The following is a 17765-nucleotide window of genomic DNA, read 5'->3' on the forward strand; positions in this document are numbered from 1 at the left end:
TTGGAAATATTGCAATGTAAACCACTGGAAAAGTGATGGTGCTTCCATGGTGCAGAGTGAAAACAGTAAATTTTGAAAATGTTATTGTCATTAAGGCCAGAAGCTCTGGGGCATGAGGTGCCATGTTAAGTATTTTGGCAGCAATATCATTAGTTTTTACCTTCAGCTCCACATGAATACATCCACTGCAGTTTATTGAAAAAATTAAATGACAGTTATATTAGTGTTAGAATGACTACTTTCAAAAATTGCAGAATGACACAACATTAAAAGACACATGAAAGAAATACAAGTTGAAATACTGCAATGAAGTTCCAAGTTGTTCCATAGCATTAATGGAACCGTTTATCACAAGCAATCCTTAAGGTAGTAAGACTTGATAAGTAGTAATTGTAGAAACATAGAAAACCTACAGCACAGTAGAGGCCCTTCGGCCCACAATGCTGTGCCGAACATGTACTTACTTTAGAAATTACCTCTGGTTACCCATAGTCCTCTATTTTTCTAAGCTCCATGTACCTATCCAGGAGTCTTTTAAAAGACCCTATCATATCCGCCTCCACCACCGTCACTGGCAGCCCATTCCACGCACTCACCACTCTCTGCTTAAAATATTTACCCCTGACATCTACTTTGTACCTACTTCCAAGCACCTTAAAACTGTGCCCTCTTGTGTTAGCCATTTCAGCCCTAGGAAAAAGCCTCTGACTACCCACACTATCAATGCCTCTAAACATATACACTCTATCAGGTCACCTCTTATTGTCTGCTGCTCCAAGGAGAGAAGGCCGAGTTCACTCGACCTATTCTCATAATGCATGCTTCCCAATCCAGGCAACACCCTTGTAAATCTCCTCTGTAACCTTTCTATAGTTTCCACATCCTTCCTGTAGTGAGGTGACAAGAACTGAGCACAGTACTCCACGTGGTGTCTGACCGGGGTCCTATATATCTTTAACATTACCTCTCAGCTCTTAAACTCAATCCCACGGATGATGAAGGCCAATGCACCGTATGCCTTCTTAACTACAGAGTCAACCTGTGCAGCAGCTTTAAGTGTCCTATGGACTTGGAACCCAAGATCCCTCTGATCCTCCACACTACTAAGAGTCTTGCCATTAATATTGCCAAAATATTCTGCCATCATATTTGACCTAGCAAAATGAACCACCTCACATTTATCTAGGTTGAACTCCATCTGCCATTTCTCAGCCCGGTTTTGCATCCTATAGATGTCCGGCTGTAACCTCTGACAGCCCTCCACATTATCCACAACACCCCCAAACTTTTTGTCATCAGCTAATTTACCAACCCATCCCTCTGCTGCCTCATCCAGGTCATTTATAAAAATCATGAAGAGAAGGGGTTCCAGAGCAGATCCCTGAGGCACACCACTGGTGACCGACCTCTATGCAGAATATGACCCGTCTACAACCACTCTTTGCCTTCTGTGGGCAAGTCAATTCTGGATCTACAAAGCAATGTCCCCTTGGATCCTGTGCCTCCTTCATTTCTCAATAAGCCTTGCATGGGGTACCTTATCAAAGGCCTTGCTGAAATCCATATACACTACATCTACTGCTCTACCTTCATCAATGTGTTCAGACACATCCTCAGAAAATTCAATCAGGCTTGTAAGGCAGGATCTGCCTTTGACAAAGCCATGCTGACTATTCCTAATCATATTATGCCTCTCCAAATGTTCACATATCCTGCATCTCAGGATCTTTTCCATCAACTTACCAACCACTGAAGTAAGACTCACTGGTCTATAATTTCCTGGGCTATCTTCACTCCCTTTCTTGAAAAAGGGAACAACATCTGCAACCCTCCAATCCTCCGGAACCACTCCTGCCCCTACTGATGATGTAAAGATCATTGCCAGAGGCTCGGCAATCTCCTCCCTCGCTTCCCACAGTAGCCTGGGTTTCATCTCATCCGGTCCTTGATGCTTTCGAAAAGCTCCAGGACATTCTCTTTCTTAATATCTATATGCTCAAGCTTTTCAATCTACTGTAAGTCATCCCTACAATCGCAAAGATCCTTTTCCGTAGTGAGTAATGAAGTAAAATATTCATTACTATCTCTGCTATCTCCTCCAGTTCCATACACACTTTACCACTGTCACACTTGATTGGTCCTATTCTCTCAGACTTATCCTCTTGCTCTTCCTCTTTTTTATTAATTTTTTAATGCATTTCTACAAACCAACTACAAACAAAAAACCCAACAACAAAGTGAAGATTAATACAGTGCAAAATAAACATTTCAATTATGTAATTCATAACAATAAGGAAACAGCACCCAGAATAAACTCATATAAAGCTAGTATCCTCCCCTCCCTCCCACTATGAAACTCCAGGCCAACCATTATAATATGTAAAAACAAATTAATCGGAGTGTCCATCCCCACAAAACTGTAAATATAAATAAAAAAAGAATAATAATGCCTACTACCAAAACCATAATGTAATTTTCATCATCCTCTTGCTCTCCACATACTTGTAGAATGCCTTGTGGTTTTCCTTAATCCTGCTCGCCAAGGCATTCTCATGACTTCTTCTGGCTCTCCTAATTTCATTCTTAAACTCTTTCCTGTTAGCCTTACGATCTTCTTGATCTCTATCATTACCTAGTTTTTTGAACCTTTCGTAAGCTTTTCTTTTCTTCTTGACTAGATTTTCAACAGCCTTTGTACACCATGGTTTCTGTACCCTATCATCCTTTGCCCGTCTCACTGGAATGTACCTATGCAAATATCCCTTGAACATTTGCCACATTTCTGCAGTACATTTCCCTGAGAACATCTGTTCCCAATTTCTGCTTCCAAGTTCCTGCCTGATAGCTTCATATTTCCCCTTACTCCAATTAAACACTTTATTAACTTACCTGTTCCTATCCCTCTCCAATGCTATGGTAAAGGAGATAGAATTTCGATCACAATCTCCAAAATGTTCTCCCACTGAGAGTCCTGACACCTGACCAGGTTCATTTCCCAATGCCAGATCAAGTACAGCTTCTCCTCTTATCTGCATATTGTTTCAGGAAATCTTCCTGAACACACCTAACAAACTCTACCCCATCTAAACCCCTTGCTCTAGGGTGATGTCAATCAATATTGGGGAAGTTAAATTCTTCCATCATTACACCTTTCCAGAATCTGTCTCCCTATCTGCTCCTCAATGTCCCTGTCACTATTGAGTGGTCTATAAAAAAACCGCCAGTAGAGTTATTGACCCCTTCCCGTTTCTAACTTCCACCCACAGAGACTCAGTAGACAATCCCTTCATGACTTCCTGCTTTCCTGCAGCCATGGCACTATTTCTAATCAAGAGTACCACGCCCCCACCTCTTTTGCCTCCCTCCCTGTCCATTCTGAAACATCTAATGCCTGTCATTCTATGTAGCCATTCCTGCTCCTGAGCCATCCATGTGTCTGTAATGGCCACAACATCATAGCTCCAAGTGCTGATCCACGCTCTAAGCTCATCTGCTTTGTTCATGATGCTTCTTGCATTAAATTAGACACATCTCAAACCTTCAGTCTAAGCACATCCCTTCTCTATCCTCCCTGTCCTCCCTCTGGCACTGTCTACAAGCTTTCACTATTTGTGAGCTAACCGCCCCTTCCTCCATCTCTTCCGTTCAGTTCCCACCCCCAGCAATTCTAGTTTAAGCTCTCCCCAATAGCCTTAGCAAGCTTCCCAGCCAGGATATTGGTCCCCCTAGGACTTAAGTACAAACTATACTTTTTATACAGATCACTCCTGCCCCAAAAGAGGTCCCAATGATCCAGAAATCTGATTCCCTGCCCCCTGCTCCATTCCCTCAGCCACACATTTATCCTTTATCTCACTCTATTCCTATACTCACTGTTGCATAGCACAGGCAGTAATCCTGAGATCACTACCTTTGAGGACTTGCTTCTCATCTTCCTTCCTAACTCCCTGTAGTCTGTTTTCCTACCTATGTTGTTGGTACCAATATGTACCACAACCTTTGGCTGTTCACCTTCCCACTACAGGATATCCTGGATGCAATCAGAAACATCTCGCACACTGACACCTGGGAGGCAAACTACCATCCGTGTTTCTTTCCTGCGTCCACAGAACTGCCTGACCCCCTAACTATAGACTCTCCTACTACTGCTGCCTTCTTTCTTTCCCTACCCTTCCGAGCCTCTGTGCCAGAGGTGCAGCCACTGTTACTTCCCCCAGGTAGGTCATTGCCCCTAACAGTACTCAAACAGGAGTACTTATTGTTAAGGGGTACAGCCACAGGGGTACTCTCTAGTATCTGACTCTTGCCCTTTCCTCTCCTGACTGTTACCCACTTATCTGTCTTCCGAGGCCCTGGTGTGACTACTTGCCTATAACTCCTCTCTATCAACCCCTCTCTCCCTGACCAGACGAAGGTCATCGAGCTGCATCTCCAGTTCCCTAACACGGTCCCGAAGGAGCTGCAGCTCGACAAACCTGGCGCAGATGTGGCCATCCAGTTATATACACTTGTAGGATGCCAATCTGTGTTGCACTAAACTTTTCTGCAAATTCTTATTGTGCTTTTCTCCAGTGAATTTCTTTTGTAATTTATTCATTCATTGGATGTAGATATCACTGGCAAGGGCAGCATTTAGCTCATTGGCCCAGTGAAAAGCTACCTAGCAGGGCTCATCCCAATTGCCTGCACTTAGTCCATTTCTTTCTGAACCTTTCCTAACTATGAGCCTGTCCAAGTGCATTTTAAATGTTGTATGTTATGATACCTGCTGCTACCATTTCCACTGGCAATTCATCCCATATGCTCTACCTGCTCTGTATGAAGGAGTTGCCCCTCAGATAACTTTAAAACTGGTAGATGAGTTTGTTATTGTCACATGTACTGAAGTACAGTGGAAAACTTGTACTGCATACTGTTCCTGCGGATCAATTCATTACAACAGTGTGTTGAGGTAGTACATGGGAAAACAATGAATCTTACCCCAAAGGAGAAAATCTGCCGATACTGGAAATCAAAGTAACATGCGCAAAATTCTGGAGGAACTCGGCAGGCCAGGCAGCATCTATGGAGAAGAGTAAAACAGTCACCATTTTGGCCCGAGACCCTTCATCAGAACTGGATAAGAGAGATGAGGAGTCAGAGTAAGAAGGTGAGGGAAGAAGAGGAAGAAGTACAAGGTGGTAGGTGATAGGTGAAACTGGGAGGGGGAGGGGTGAAGTAAAGAGCTGAGAAGCTGATAGATGAAAGAGATAAAGAGTTGGAGAAGGGGGAATCTGATAGGAGAGGACAGAAGACCATGTAAGAAAGGGAAGGAGCACCAGAGGGAGGTGATGGGCAGGTAAGGAGGTAAGGTGAGAGAGGGAAATGTGAATGGGGAATGGTGAAGGAGAAAGGGGGTTCAATTACCGGAAGTTTGAGAAATCGATGTTCATACCATCAGTCTGGAGGCTATCCAAATAGAATATAAGGTGCTTCACCACCTTCCTGAGCGTGGCTTCATCGTGGCATTAGAGTAGGCCATGGACTGACACGTCGGAATGGGAACGGAAGGTTGAATTGAAATGGCCACTGGGAAATCCCACTTCCTCTGGCAAAGAGAGCCTAAGTGTTTGGCGAAGCGGTCTCTCAGTATACATTGGGTCTCACTAATGTACAGGAGACCACACTGAGAGCACTGAATATAGTAGATGACCCCCAAAGGACTCACAGGTGAAGTGCCGTCTCACCTGGAAAGACTGGGGCCCTGGATGGTGGTGAGGGATGGGTGTGGCTCTTGTTCTGCTTGCAAAAATAAATACAAGGAGGGCGATGAATAGGGAGGGATGAAGGGACAGAGGATACACGTAGGAAGCTATCCCTGTGGGAAGTGGGAGGGGAGGTAAATATGTGCTTGGTAGTGGGATCCCACTGGAGGTGGCAGAAGTTATGGAGACAGTGGGGTGGTAGTTGAGGACAAGAGGAACCCTATCCTTGGTGGGGTGGTGGGTGGATGGGGTGAGGGCAGATGTGCATTAAATGGAAGGGATGCAGGTGAGGGTGGCATTGATGCTGGTGGAAGGGAAGCCCCTTTTTTGAAGAAGGAGGTTCTGGATGAAAAGCATCAACCTTAGAGCAGATGTGGCGAAGACGGAGAAATTGAGAGAAGGAGGTGGCATTCTTACAAGTAGCAGCGTGGGAAGGGATATAGTCCAGGGAGCTGTGAGAATCAACTGGTTTGTAAAAGATATCAGTGGATAAACCGTCTCAAGAGATAGAGACAGTTTGATTAAGAAAGGGGCGGGAGATTTTGGAAATGGATCGGGTAAATTTGAGGACAGGCTGGAAGTTAGAAGCAAAGTTGATGAGGTCGCCGGGTGCAAGAAGGAGCGCCATTGCAGTTGTTGATGTAGCGAAGGAAAAGCTGGGGAGTGATGCCGGTGTAGACTTGGAACATAGACTGTTCCACATAGCCGAGAAAAAGGCAGTCATAGCTGGGACCCATGTGAGTGCCAATGGCTACACCTTTGGTTTGAAGGAAGTGGGAGGAGCCAAAGTAGAAATTAGTGAGACTAAAGGTCCGTTCTGCTAGACAGGGGAGAATGGTGGTGAAGGAGAACTGGTTGAGTCTGCTGTCGAGAAAGACGTGGAGGGCTTTGAGGCCTTCGTGATGGGGGATGGAGGTGTACAAGGACTGGAATCTTTCCCCTCGCACTTCAAACCTCTGCTCTCAAGTTTTGGATTCCCTTACCCTCTGGGAAAAATCTTTGGCTATTCATCTTATCTAAGCCCCTTGATGCTGGGTCTGTTATTGTTTGTCATCTACGTTAATGACTTGGATCAGCAGATGTGTGGATGATAGCAAGATTGGAGGCAACAAGGAAGGCTATGAGCAGGATTTGGACCAGTTGGAAAAATAGGCAGAAAGATGGCAGATGGAATTCAATGGAGACAAGTGTGAGGTGTTGCACTCAGTGAGGACAAACAAGCATAGGATATACACAGTGTACATAGGGCACTGAGGAGTATGGTAGAACAAAGGGATCTGAAATATCTTGAAAGTGGTGTCACAAGTAGAAACAGTCATTAAGAAAGATTTTGACACATTGTCCTTCATAAATCAAAGTATTGAGTGCAGAAGTTGGGATGTTGTGGTAAAGTTGTATGTATAGGATATTGGTGAAGCCTAATTTGAAGCACTGCATGCAGTTCTGGAAATCTACCAACAGGAAAGCATTATGTACAATGTCTGAAATACATCTTATGGAAATGTTTGTTTGATGAGGAACTTCAATAAAAAAAATAAATTACAAAAAAAAAGTACAGAGAAAATTTACAAGGATGTTGTTTGGACTTGAGTACCCGAATTACAGGGGAAGGTTGATCAGATCAGATCAGATTAAGGCTTTATTCCCTGGAGAGTAGGAGAATGAGGGGACATTTATAGGGGTCATCAAAATTATGTGGGGTATAGATAGGGCTAAGGCAAGCAGGCTTTTTCCACTTAGGTCGGGTGAGACTAAGATGCAGAGGTCTTAGTTAAAGTTGACAGACAAAATATTTAAGGGGAAGTTTCTTTACTCAGAAGGTAGTGTGAATGTGGAACAAGCTGTCAGCGGAAGTAGTGGATTTAGGTTTGATTGCAATATTTAAGAGAAGTTTCCATAAGTACATAGATGGAGTGGGTGTGGAGGGCTGTGGTCCAGGTTAAGTCCAATGGCTCAAGGCAGAATAACAGCTCGGCATTGACTAGATTAGCTGAAGGGCCTATTTCTGTGCTATACTGCTCTGTGACTGTCATTTAATAAACCTCTGCCTGCCTGTATTGCACTTCTACTGTAACTATAACACTTTATTTGGCCTTCTGTTCCCCTTGCATATTCCAATGAACTGATCTGTATATTTCTCACTGCAACTTGGCACCTGTGACAATAATAGACCAATTTACCAATTTAATTTATTAATTTACCCTTTAGTTTCCTATAGTCGAGGGAAAGAGAGTCCTAAACTATCTATCATCTCCTTGTAACTCAAGCCTCCTCTGCCAGTAAAATCCTAGTGAACCTTTTGTGCACCCTCTTCAGTTTAATGATACCCTTCCTATAGCAGGGTGACTGACAAATGCAAGCATTCCAGCACCTTATTCATCAGCCTGACTACCTGTGACATCTTCAATGAACTATGTACATGCACTCCCAAGTCCCCCATCTATTTCTCTCTGTAGCTGCCCCATGATTTGAGGGGTATTCAGGGTTAGTTCAGAGAGCAGTTGGGAACCAACTAGATTTTATGATTTTCTGAAGGACTCATCTGTCAAAGCCAGTATGGCAAGGGAGGAGGTGGGGGGCATCTCTAAGCCAGGGTAAAATACAAAGGGATGAGACCTCCAGCATGTTGTTAGCAGATGTACAATCGATGGAGAAGAAAACTGAGGAGCTGAGGACAAAAATTGCTGTTTCCGGGGATAATGAGAGATTGTTGTGTCCTATGTTTGAGTGATACATGGCTTACTCCCAGCACAGCCAGATATGACAATCAGACCCATGGGCTTCTAGATTCACAGGATGGACTGAACTAATGATTTACAAAGGTGTAGAAAAGGCAAAAGGTGGAGACTTGTGTTTCATGATAGGTGGTGCTCTGATGTTCTGTTGAACTCATATTCACCAGATCTTGAACAGCTAACCCCAGTTTACATAACACCAGCCACCGACTGTAACCAAGTGTTTGAGATATTGCATGGTGCCATCTCCAAACAAGAAACAGTCCATCCTGAAGCGTTTCAAATCGGAGTCAAGGATTTCACTAGGCTTGTTTTAAGAAAACCCTTCCCAATTATAATCAGCATACAACCTGTATCACCAGTGCACCCAACACACTAGACCACTGTTATACTAAGATCAGGAATGCCTAACATGCCCAGACCTCATCTTGGTAATTATGATCACTTGGTTGCCCTTGTCCTATACCTGCGTACAGACAGAGGCTAAAGACCAAAGCTCCAGAGATTAGGACAACACAGAGGTGGTTGCAAGAGCAGATGAGCTGCTATGGGTTTGCTTCAAGATGGTGGACTGGGCCGTGTTCAAGGACTCATCTGTGGATCTGAATGAATACTCCATGGTTGTCATAATATTAAAACAGTTGTAGACGAGTGTGTCCCCACAGAATCATTCAGAGTCTTCCCCAACCAGAAGCCCTGGATGAACCATGAGATCTGCAACCTGCTGAAGAGCAAATCAGAGGTGTTCAAGTCTGGTGACCAAGGAAGTTACAAGAAGTCCAGGTACAATCTCGAGAAGGCCATCTCATCGACGAAATAGCAATTCAGGGCTAAATTGAATCAACGAAGGATGCTCGACAGTCGTGACAGGGCTTGAATGCTATCACCTGAGAAAGTAAATCAAGTGACATCAGGGCTTTGCTTCCAGATGTGCTCAATGCCTTCCGTATTTGCTTTATCGATCAAAACATGAAGCATGCGTCGTGAACTCCAACAGTCCCCGGTGATCATGTGGTTTCAGTCTTTGAGGGTGACTGACATCAGAGCAGCCTTCAGAAGGGTGAACCCACATAAAGCATCCAGACCAGATGGGGTGCATGGCCAGGCGCTAAAGACCTGTGTTGACCAACTGGCTGGCGTATTCACTGAGATCTTTAACCTCTAGGTTTGGCAGTCTGAGGTACCCACCTGCTTCAATCAGGCTTCAATTATACTGGTGCCCAGGTAATCAGCCTCAATGACTATCATCCAGTAGCACTTACATCCACAGTGATGAAGTGTTCTGAAAGGTTGGTGATGAAACACATCAACTCCTGTCTGAGAAATGACTTGGGTTTTCTCCAATATGCAACAGGTCTACAGCAGATGCCATCTTGTTGGCTTTTCACTCAACCTTGGAACATCTAGACAACAAAGATGCATACATCAGAATGCTTTTTATCAACTATGGCTAAGCATTCAATACTATCATCCCCTCAACACTAATCAATAAGCTTCAAGACCTTGGCTTCAATACCTCCTTATGCAGTTGGTTCCTCCATTTCTTCACTTGCAGACCCTGGTCAGTTCGGATTGGCATCAACATCTCCTTCACAATCTCTGTCAGCAAAGGTGCAACCCAAGATTGTGCCTAGCCCACAGTCTACACTTATGACTGTGAGGCTAAGCACAGCTCTAATGCCACACATAAGTTTACTGACAACATCACTGTCATAGGCTGAATCAAAAGTGGTGATGATTCAGCAGATGGGAGGGGGAATGAAAACCTGGCTGAGTAGTGCCACAGCAATAACCTCTCACTCAATGTCAGTAGTCTGCTCAAGGAGCAAACTATTGACTTCAGGAGGAGAACACCAGGGATTCATGAGCCAGTCCTCCTTGGAGGATCTGAGGTAAACAGGGTCAGCAACTTTAAATTCCATGGTGTCCTGGGTAAGGCAGTCCCTCTACTTCCTGAGGAGTTAGTGTAGATTCTAAAATTATCTAATATGTAAAACTTTGACAAACCTCTTTAGATGTGTAATGGAGAGTATATTGACTGGCTGTTTCATCGCCTGGTATAGAAACACCAATGCCCTTGAATGGCAAGTCCTACAAAAACTCACAAGTGCAGTCCAGTCCACCATGGTTAAAGCCCTCCCCACCACTGAGCACATCCACACAATGCGTTGTCTCAGGAAAGCAGCATCCATCATCAGGGACTGCCGCTCTCCTCAATCAGAATATGCTCTCTTCCCACTGGTACAGGAGCCTGAGGGCTCACATCACCGGGTTCAGGTATAGGTATCAACCATCAGACTCTTGAACCAAAGCAGATAGCTTCCCTGAACTTCACTTGCCCCATCACTGAAGTGTTCCATGGGCTCACTTTCAAGAACTCTTCATTTCATGTTCTTGATATTTATTGCATATTTATTTAGTATTATTATGTCTTTCTTTTTGTATTTGCACCTTTTCTTTTGCACACTGGTTGAATGCCCGAGTTGGTGCAGTCTTTCATTGATTCTGTTATGGTTATGAGATTTATTGAGTATGTCTGCCAGAAAATAATTCTGAGGGTTGTATATGGTGACATATATGTACTTTGATAATAAGTTTGCTTTGAACTTTGAATTTATGTTGGACTTAGAATCAGTGTATATTAGCAGATTTCCTTCCTGAAGGACATTTGTGAAGTAAACGTTTTTATAGTGACAAGTTAGTAATTTCATGGTCAGTAATTATGATAATTGCTTTTTAATTCCAGATTTATTTGATAAATTGAATTTAAACATATCCAGCTTAGGAGGTGTTATTTGAACAATCTCAATGAATTATGGGCCTTTGAATAATTGATTGGAAGTCAAACATTCATGCTCCTGCACCCATGAAATTGATCTCAATGTATCTGTAAAGGAAAACATAATTGCCACATGTGTTATTTATTTTATTCTATCTAAGAATAGAGGATCAGTATACATATGATGGTCATTATTCTTGATTCATCTGCCTTGAAGTGATCTGTCTTTGTCATTTCTGAAATCTTTTTCAATTAACATCTCAACACTCCTTGTAGTTCCTAAGATTTCATTGCTTTATCAAGGAGTATATAATGTGAAATAGAATTTCCTGAGATTGTTTCTAAATGTTGTTCAAGAGCTTTAAACTGCATTTCTGTTTAAAATTGGCAAGAACTGTTCTGGTTTGAGATAGCTAAGTGGTTTAAGAATGTGTAATATTCATAAAATCTTTTGCAATTTTCCACCTTCATTTTTTTCTAGATTTTAGGAAGGCACACACTCCAGACAAAAGACCAAAACTTAGCATTGATGCAGAATATGAAAAATTGTTTAAACTTCAGTCATAGAAAAATCAACTGTAAAGTATATTGGAACCTTTTACAAGCACAAAGCTGTTCAAATTTGGTGACTGAAAATAACTCGATGTGGAAACAGCTGAAGCTTCTTATATTTTGCAAAATCAGTCTATTATTTTCAACTTACCATTCATTATACAACTGCCCAAGACAAATAATTTCCTTTAATTATCTTTTCCTACCTGATCCACATGGTGGCGCTATTGCATGCACTTCACATGCAGTTATTTCTTTCATAGCTAACACTATCCAAAGTCAAAATTACTGTAATTTGCAAAACTACATGTATGCTCAAGTGCAATGAAAAAAAAACTTACTTGCAGTAGTGTCACAGGCACTTAGTGTTACATAAACAGCATTTACAAGAAAAACCTAAATTAATGAGTAGCGTAGAGGTTAATGCGAAGCTATATCTCAGCGCGTCAGAGTCCAATTCCAGAGCAGTCTGTAATGAGTTTTTAGATTCTCCCTGTGTTGGCATTGATTTCCTCCGGGTGCTCCAGTTTCCTCCCACAGCCCAAAGATGCACCTGTTAGTGGGTTAATTGGTCATTGTAAATTGTCCTCTGATTAGGCCAGTGCTAAGTAGGTGGGTCTATGGACAGTGAAAGGGCCTGTTCCATGCTGTAAATCTAAATAAATAAATGCACATTAACAGTTTTTTTTTTGTAAGAGCTAACACAGACTAAGAAAAAGTCCATTTTCGTGTGAAGTGTTGTGTTTAGGGTTTTATAATCACTTTATAAAAGTGATGATACCAATCTTTGTTCTTAAGTTTTACCAGAGGTCCTTGATACCATGCTTAGACCAATTTTCCCAACTCATATCCTTTGGCTAATTCATTGATAATAATCAATCAGAGTGAAATCTTAATTGTTCTGCATTGCACAATTAGCTCTAAGTACCAATAAGTTATAACCCATTAACAGCAGGATCATAATATCATTAGGATTTGATAATATTATTTTAAAATCTTTAGCCCTGAAGACACCAATAAAACTAGCTGGCACTAGCAACTTTGTTATACTTGAGGAGTGCTCGAAGTGTGAACAAAAAAGTTTCAATGGACTTATTTGACCATGTAATGCCACAGTATTGTAAAAAAAAGATATCAGCCCTATTTTGCTTGATGTTGTTAATTTAAGATTCATTTGTATATATTTTTGACATATTACTTTGTGCAATATTGCAGCTACCATCAACCCATCAAGCACCTCCTGCTCTACTTGTGGCAAAACCTTTAAAGCCCATGTCCTTGGCCATGTGGGACAGCTTAAGAACTGAAAAGGGCTTCACTTTTGAAGTTAAAATTGTTCATAGATTTAGAATGTTCATATTTTAAATAATCTGATTTAATGACAGAAAGCAAATAAGGATTAATATGCAGTTTGGAAATTATTTTTTTATATAAAAATATAATCAATTGATGCAAAAAAGGCAATATTTATCCAAAAGTGAATAATTGTCCACCATTTGGCTGGCACTAGGGCAGGAATGGATTCTCAATATTCATAGAGTTCAGTGCTTTAAAAGGAATAGGGTGGGGGGGGGAAGGGGAGGAGGGTTGGTGTTACTGGTCAGGGATACTATTACAACTAGGAAAGGGTGGGTAATGTAGCAGGATCGTCTTTTGAGTCAGTATGGGTAGAAGTCAGGAACAGGAAGGGAGCAGTTACTCTATTGGGAGTATTCTATAGGCCCCCTGGTAGCAGCAGAGATACCGAGGAGCAGATTGGGAGGCAGATTTTGGAAAGGTGCTAAAATAATAGGGTTGTTATCATGGGTGACTTTAACTTCCCTGATATTGATTGGCACCTGATTAGTTCCAATGGTTTAGACGGGGCAGAGTTTGTTAAGTGTGTCTAGGATGGATTCCTGTCACAGTATGTTGACAGGCTGACTGGGGGAACGCCATACTAGATCTAGTATTAGGTAACAAACTGGTTCAGGTCACAGATCTCTCAGTGGGTGAGCGTCTGGGGGACAGTGACCACCGCTCCCTGGCCTTTAACATTATCATGGAAAAGGATAAAATCAGAGAGGACAGGAAAATTTTTAATTGGGGAAGGTCAAATTATGAGGCTATAAGGCTACAACTTGCTGGTATGAATTGGGATGACGTTTTTGCAGGGAAATGTACTATGGACATGTGGTCGATTTTTAGGGATGTCTTGCAGGATGTTAGGGATAGATTTGTCCCAGTGAGGGTAGGATGAAGGAACCATGGGTAACAAGTGAGGTGGAGAACCTAGTCAGATGGAAGAAGGCAGCATACGCGAGGTTTAGGGAGCAAGGATCAGATACGTCTATTGAGTAATATAGGGTAGCAAGAAAGGAGCTTAGGAAGGGGCTGAGGAGAGCAAGAAGGGGGCATGAGAAGGCCTTGGCGAGTAGGGTAAAGGAAAACCCCAAGGCAATCTTCAATTATGTGAAGAACAAAAGGATGACAGGATTGAAGATAGGACCGATTAGAGATAAAAGTGGGAAGATGTGCCTGGAGGCTGTGGAAGTGAATGAGGTCCTCAAAGAATACTTCTCTTCAGTATTCACCACTGAGAGGGAACTCGATGACGGTGAGGACAATATGAGTGAGCATGTTGATATTAAGGCAGAAGAGGTGTTGGAGTTGTTAAAATACATTAGGACAGATAAGTCCCCAGGGCCTGACAGAATATTCCCCTGGTTGCTCCACGAGGCGAGGGAAGAGATTGCTGAGCCTCTGGCTAGGATCTTTATGTCCTCGTTGTCCACGGGAGTGGTACTGGAGGATTGGAGGGAGGTGAATGTTGTTCCCTTGCTCAAAAAAGGTAGTAGGGATATTCCGGGTAATTATAGACCAGTGAGCCTTACGTCTGTGATGGGAAAGCTGTTGGAAAAGATTCTTAGAGACAGAATCTATGGGCATTTTGAGAATCATGATCTGATCAGGGACAGTCAGCATGGCTTTGTGAAGGGCAGATCGTGTCTAACAAGCCTAGTAGATTTCTTTGAGAAGGTGACCAGGCGTATAGATGATGATAGTGCAGTGGATGTGATCTACATGGATTTTAGTAAGGCATTTGACAAGGTTCCACATGATAGGCTTATTTAGAAAGTCAGAAGGCATGGGATCCAAGGAAGTTTGGCCAGGTGGATTCAGAATTGGCTTGCCTGCGGAAAGCAGAGGGTCGTGGTGGAGGGAGTATTTTCAGATTGGAGGGTTGTGACTAGTGGTGTCCCACAAGGATCGGTTCTAGGACCTCTACTTTTCGTGATTTTTATTAACGACCTAGATGTGGGGGTAGAAGGGTGGGATGGCAAGTTTGCAGACGACACAAAGGTTTGGTAGTGTTGTAGATAGTGTAGAGGATTGTCAAAGATTGCAGAAAGACATTGATAGGATACAGAAGTGGGCTGAGAAGTGGCAGGTGGAGTTCAACCCGGAGAAGTGTGAGGTGGTACACTTTGGAAGGACAAACTCCAAGGCAGAGTACAAAGTAAATGGCGGGATACTTGGTAGTGTGGAGGAGCAGAGGGATCTAGGGGTACGTGTCCACAGATCCCTGAAAGTTGCCTCACAGGTAGATATGGTAGTTAAGAAACTTTATGGGGTGTTAGCTTTCATAAGTCGAAGGATAGAGTTTAAGAGACGCGATGTAATGATGCAGCTCTATAAAACTCTAGTTAGGCCACACTTGGAGTACTGTGTCCAGTTCTGGTCGCCTCACTATAGGAAGGATGTGGAAGCATTGGAAAGGGTACAGAGGAGATTTACCAGGATGCTGCCTGGTTTAGAGAGTATGCATTATGATCAGAGATTAAGGGAGCTAGGACTTTACTCTTTGGAGAGAAGGAGGATGAGAGGAGAAATGATAGAGGTATACAAGATATTAAGAGGAATAGACAGAGTGGACAGCCAGCACCTCTTCCCCAGGGCACCACTGCTCAATGCAAGAGGACATGGCTTTAAGGTAAGGGGAGGGAAGTTCAAGGGGGATATTAGAGGAAGGTTTTTTACTCAGAGAATGGTTGGTGCCTGAGTCAGTGGTGGAGGCAGATACTCTAGTAAAATTTAAGAGACTACTAGACAGGTATATGGAGGAATTTAAGGTGGAGGGTTACTTGGGAGGCAAAGTTTAAGAGTTGGCACAGCATTGTGGGCTGAAGGGCCTGTATTGTGCTGTATTTTTTATGTTCAATGTTCTATACAGTTAATAGTATCCAAACTGGATATCTGTTAATAAATTGTACACTTACCTTCAAGGCTTTTAAAATATATTATGGCATAGAATAGAAATAGATAATTTGTCTCAACAACCTACGCTCACATAAAACTTCTTTGCAATTTACTTATATTTCACACCACAAACATATCCTTGTAATCCTTCCTTGCTCATACATTATTTATTATGAATTAAGAGTAGGGGAAATGTCATGTGCTTAAGAATAATTAAATGAGTAGGGGCTTTAACATCAGTAATTGTCATGATTTGTGATTGCAGGTTTGATTTTTGGAATGAAAGTGATGCTGGGAACTATTCTTGTATCTTTGACACAGACCCCAACTCGGAAGGCAGGTTTGAAGTACAAAGTGAGTTTGTTCTCTGTGATAACAGAAAGCTTCCCAGTATTTACCAATGCTTGCTGTCATATCTTAGGTTGGGTAACCAATCTTTTGATTTACTGGCTCTATCCATGTGTATTTTTTTTGGTATAAGTGAATATTTTGATAAATTTCCATGTGTTATAAGTTGAAAACCAGATAATGGGTTTTAAAATTCTCACAATGTAGCGATGTGCTACACACAGCGCTGAAATAATGACATGCAGTCGGTAAGTCGTTTGGAGACTAGTTTATTCAAACTTTGTGGCACTGGCATTTAATCCCTAGTGCCCACCCTCTCCGGGGGGAAATGACGTCAGAGGTGCATTACCAAAGTCTCCCCCCACGCGCTGTATATTTGTGAGCCGGTTCACCTGCGCAGAAAGTGGGTCGCCACATAACCCCCCCCCCCAGAACTGGCAATACAGCCCCCAATGTCCACTGTCTGGATCAGCCTCTGTTTGGGAGGTCTGCCTCCGCGCCGCGGTGCCTGAACCTCAACCGGCTGCGCCAAGTCCACATGGGCTGGTTTGAGTCGGTCCACCATGAAAACCTCCTCTCTCCCCCCAATGTCCAGAACGTACTTCGACCCGTTGTTGTTAATCACCTTGAACGGCCCCTCGTACGGCCACTGTAGCGACGCCCAGTGTTCGCCCCTTTGTACAAACACAAACTTACAGTTCTGCAGGTCTTTGGGTACATGGGTCGGGGTCCGTCCGTGCTGTGAAGTCTGTACGGGGGCCAGGTTGCCAAGCCTCTTGCGTAATCTGTCCAGGACTGCTGCGGGTTCTTCCTCGTGCCCCCTTGGGGCTGGTATGAACTCTCCCGGGACGGCCAGGGGTGCGCCATACACCAACTCGGCCGACGAGGCGTGCAGATCCTCTGTGGGCGCTGTGTGAGTTACAAGCTGGACCCAGGGAAGCTCATCCACCCAGTTAGGTCCTCTCAGGTGGGCCACGAGAGCCAACTTCAAGTGACGGTGGAAGCGTTCCACTAGTCCGTTCGACTGTGGGTGGTAGGCAGTAGTGTGGTGTAGCTGTGTTCCCAACAGGCTGGCCACAGCCGACCACAAGCTGGAGGTGAACTGGGCGGCTCTGTCGGAGGTAATGTGGGCCAGTACCCCAAAGCGTGCTACCCAGGTTGCAATAAGTGCTCGGGGACAGGAATCGGCAGATGTGTCGGTGAGCGGGACTGCCTCTGGCCACCCCGTGAACCTACTGGGACGATGAGGTGAGGTTGGCCGGTAGCCACGTCGCACAGGAGGGTCTACGAGAAAGTCTTGCAGCTGCAAACCCGAGACTGCGGTCCTGTAGCTGGGCATCTCGTCGTCTGCCTGCTGCGCCTCCGCCA

General features: G+C 43.5%; 1 protein-coding gene across 1 annotated transcript in view; it reads left to right on the forward strand.

The window, feature by feature from the left end:
• LOC132404878 (embigin-like) overlaps positions 1 to 17765 on the forward strand; it is a 55083-nt gene that overhangs the window by 21002 nt on the left and 16316 nt on the right. The window contains exon 4 of the mRNA XM_059989440.1: positions 16315 to 16403. Coding sequence (XP_059845423.1) covers positions 16315 to 16403 — 89 coding nt within the window. The remainder of the gene's footprint in view (positions 1 to 16314; positions 16404 to 17765) is intronic.

The sequence above is a fragment of the Hypanus sabinus genome, chromosome 14 (genome assembly GCF_030144855.1).
Source record: "Hypanus sabinus isolate sHypSab1 chromosome 14, sHypSab1.hap1, whole genome shotgun sequence".
NCBI classification, from domain to species: domain Eukaryota; kingdom Metazoa; phylum Chordata; class Chondrichthyes; order Myliobatiformes; family Dasyatidae; genus Hypanus; species Hypanus sabinus.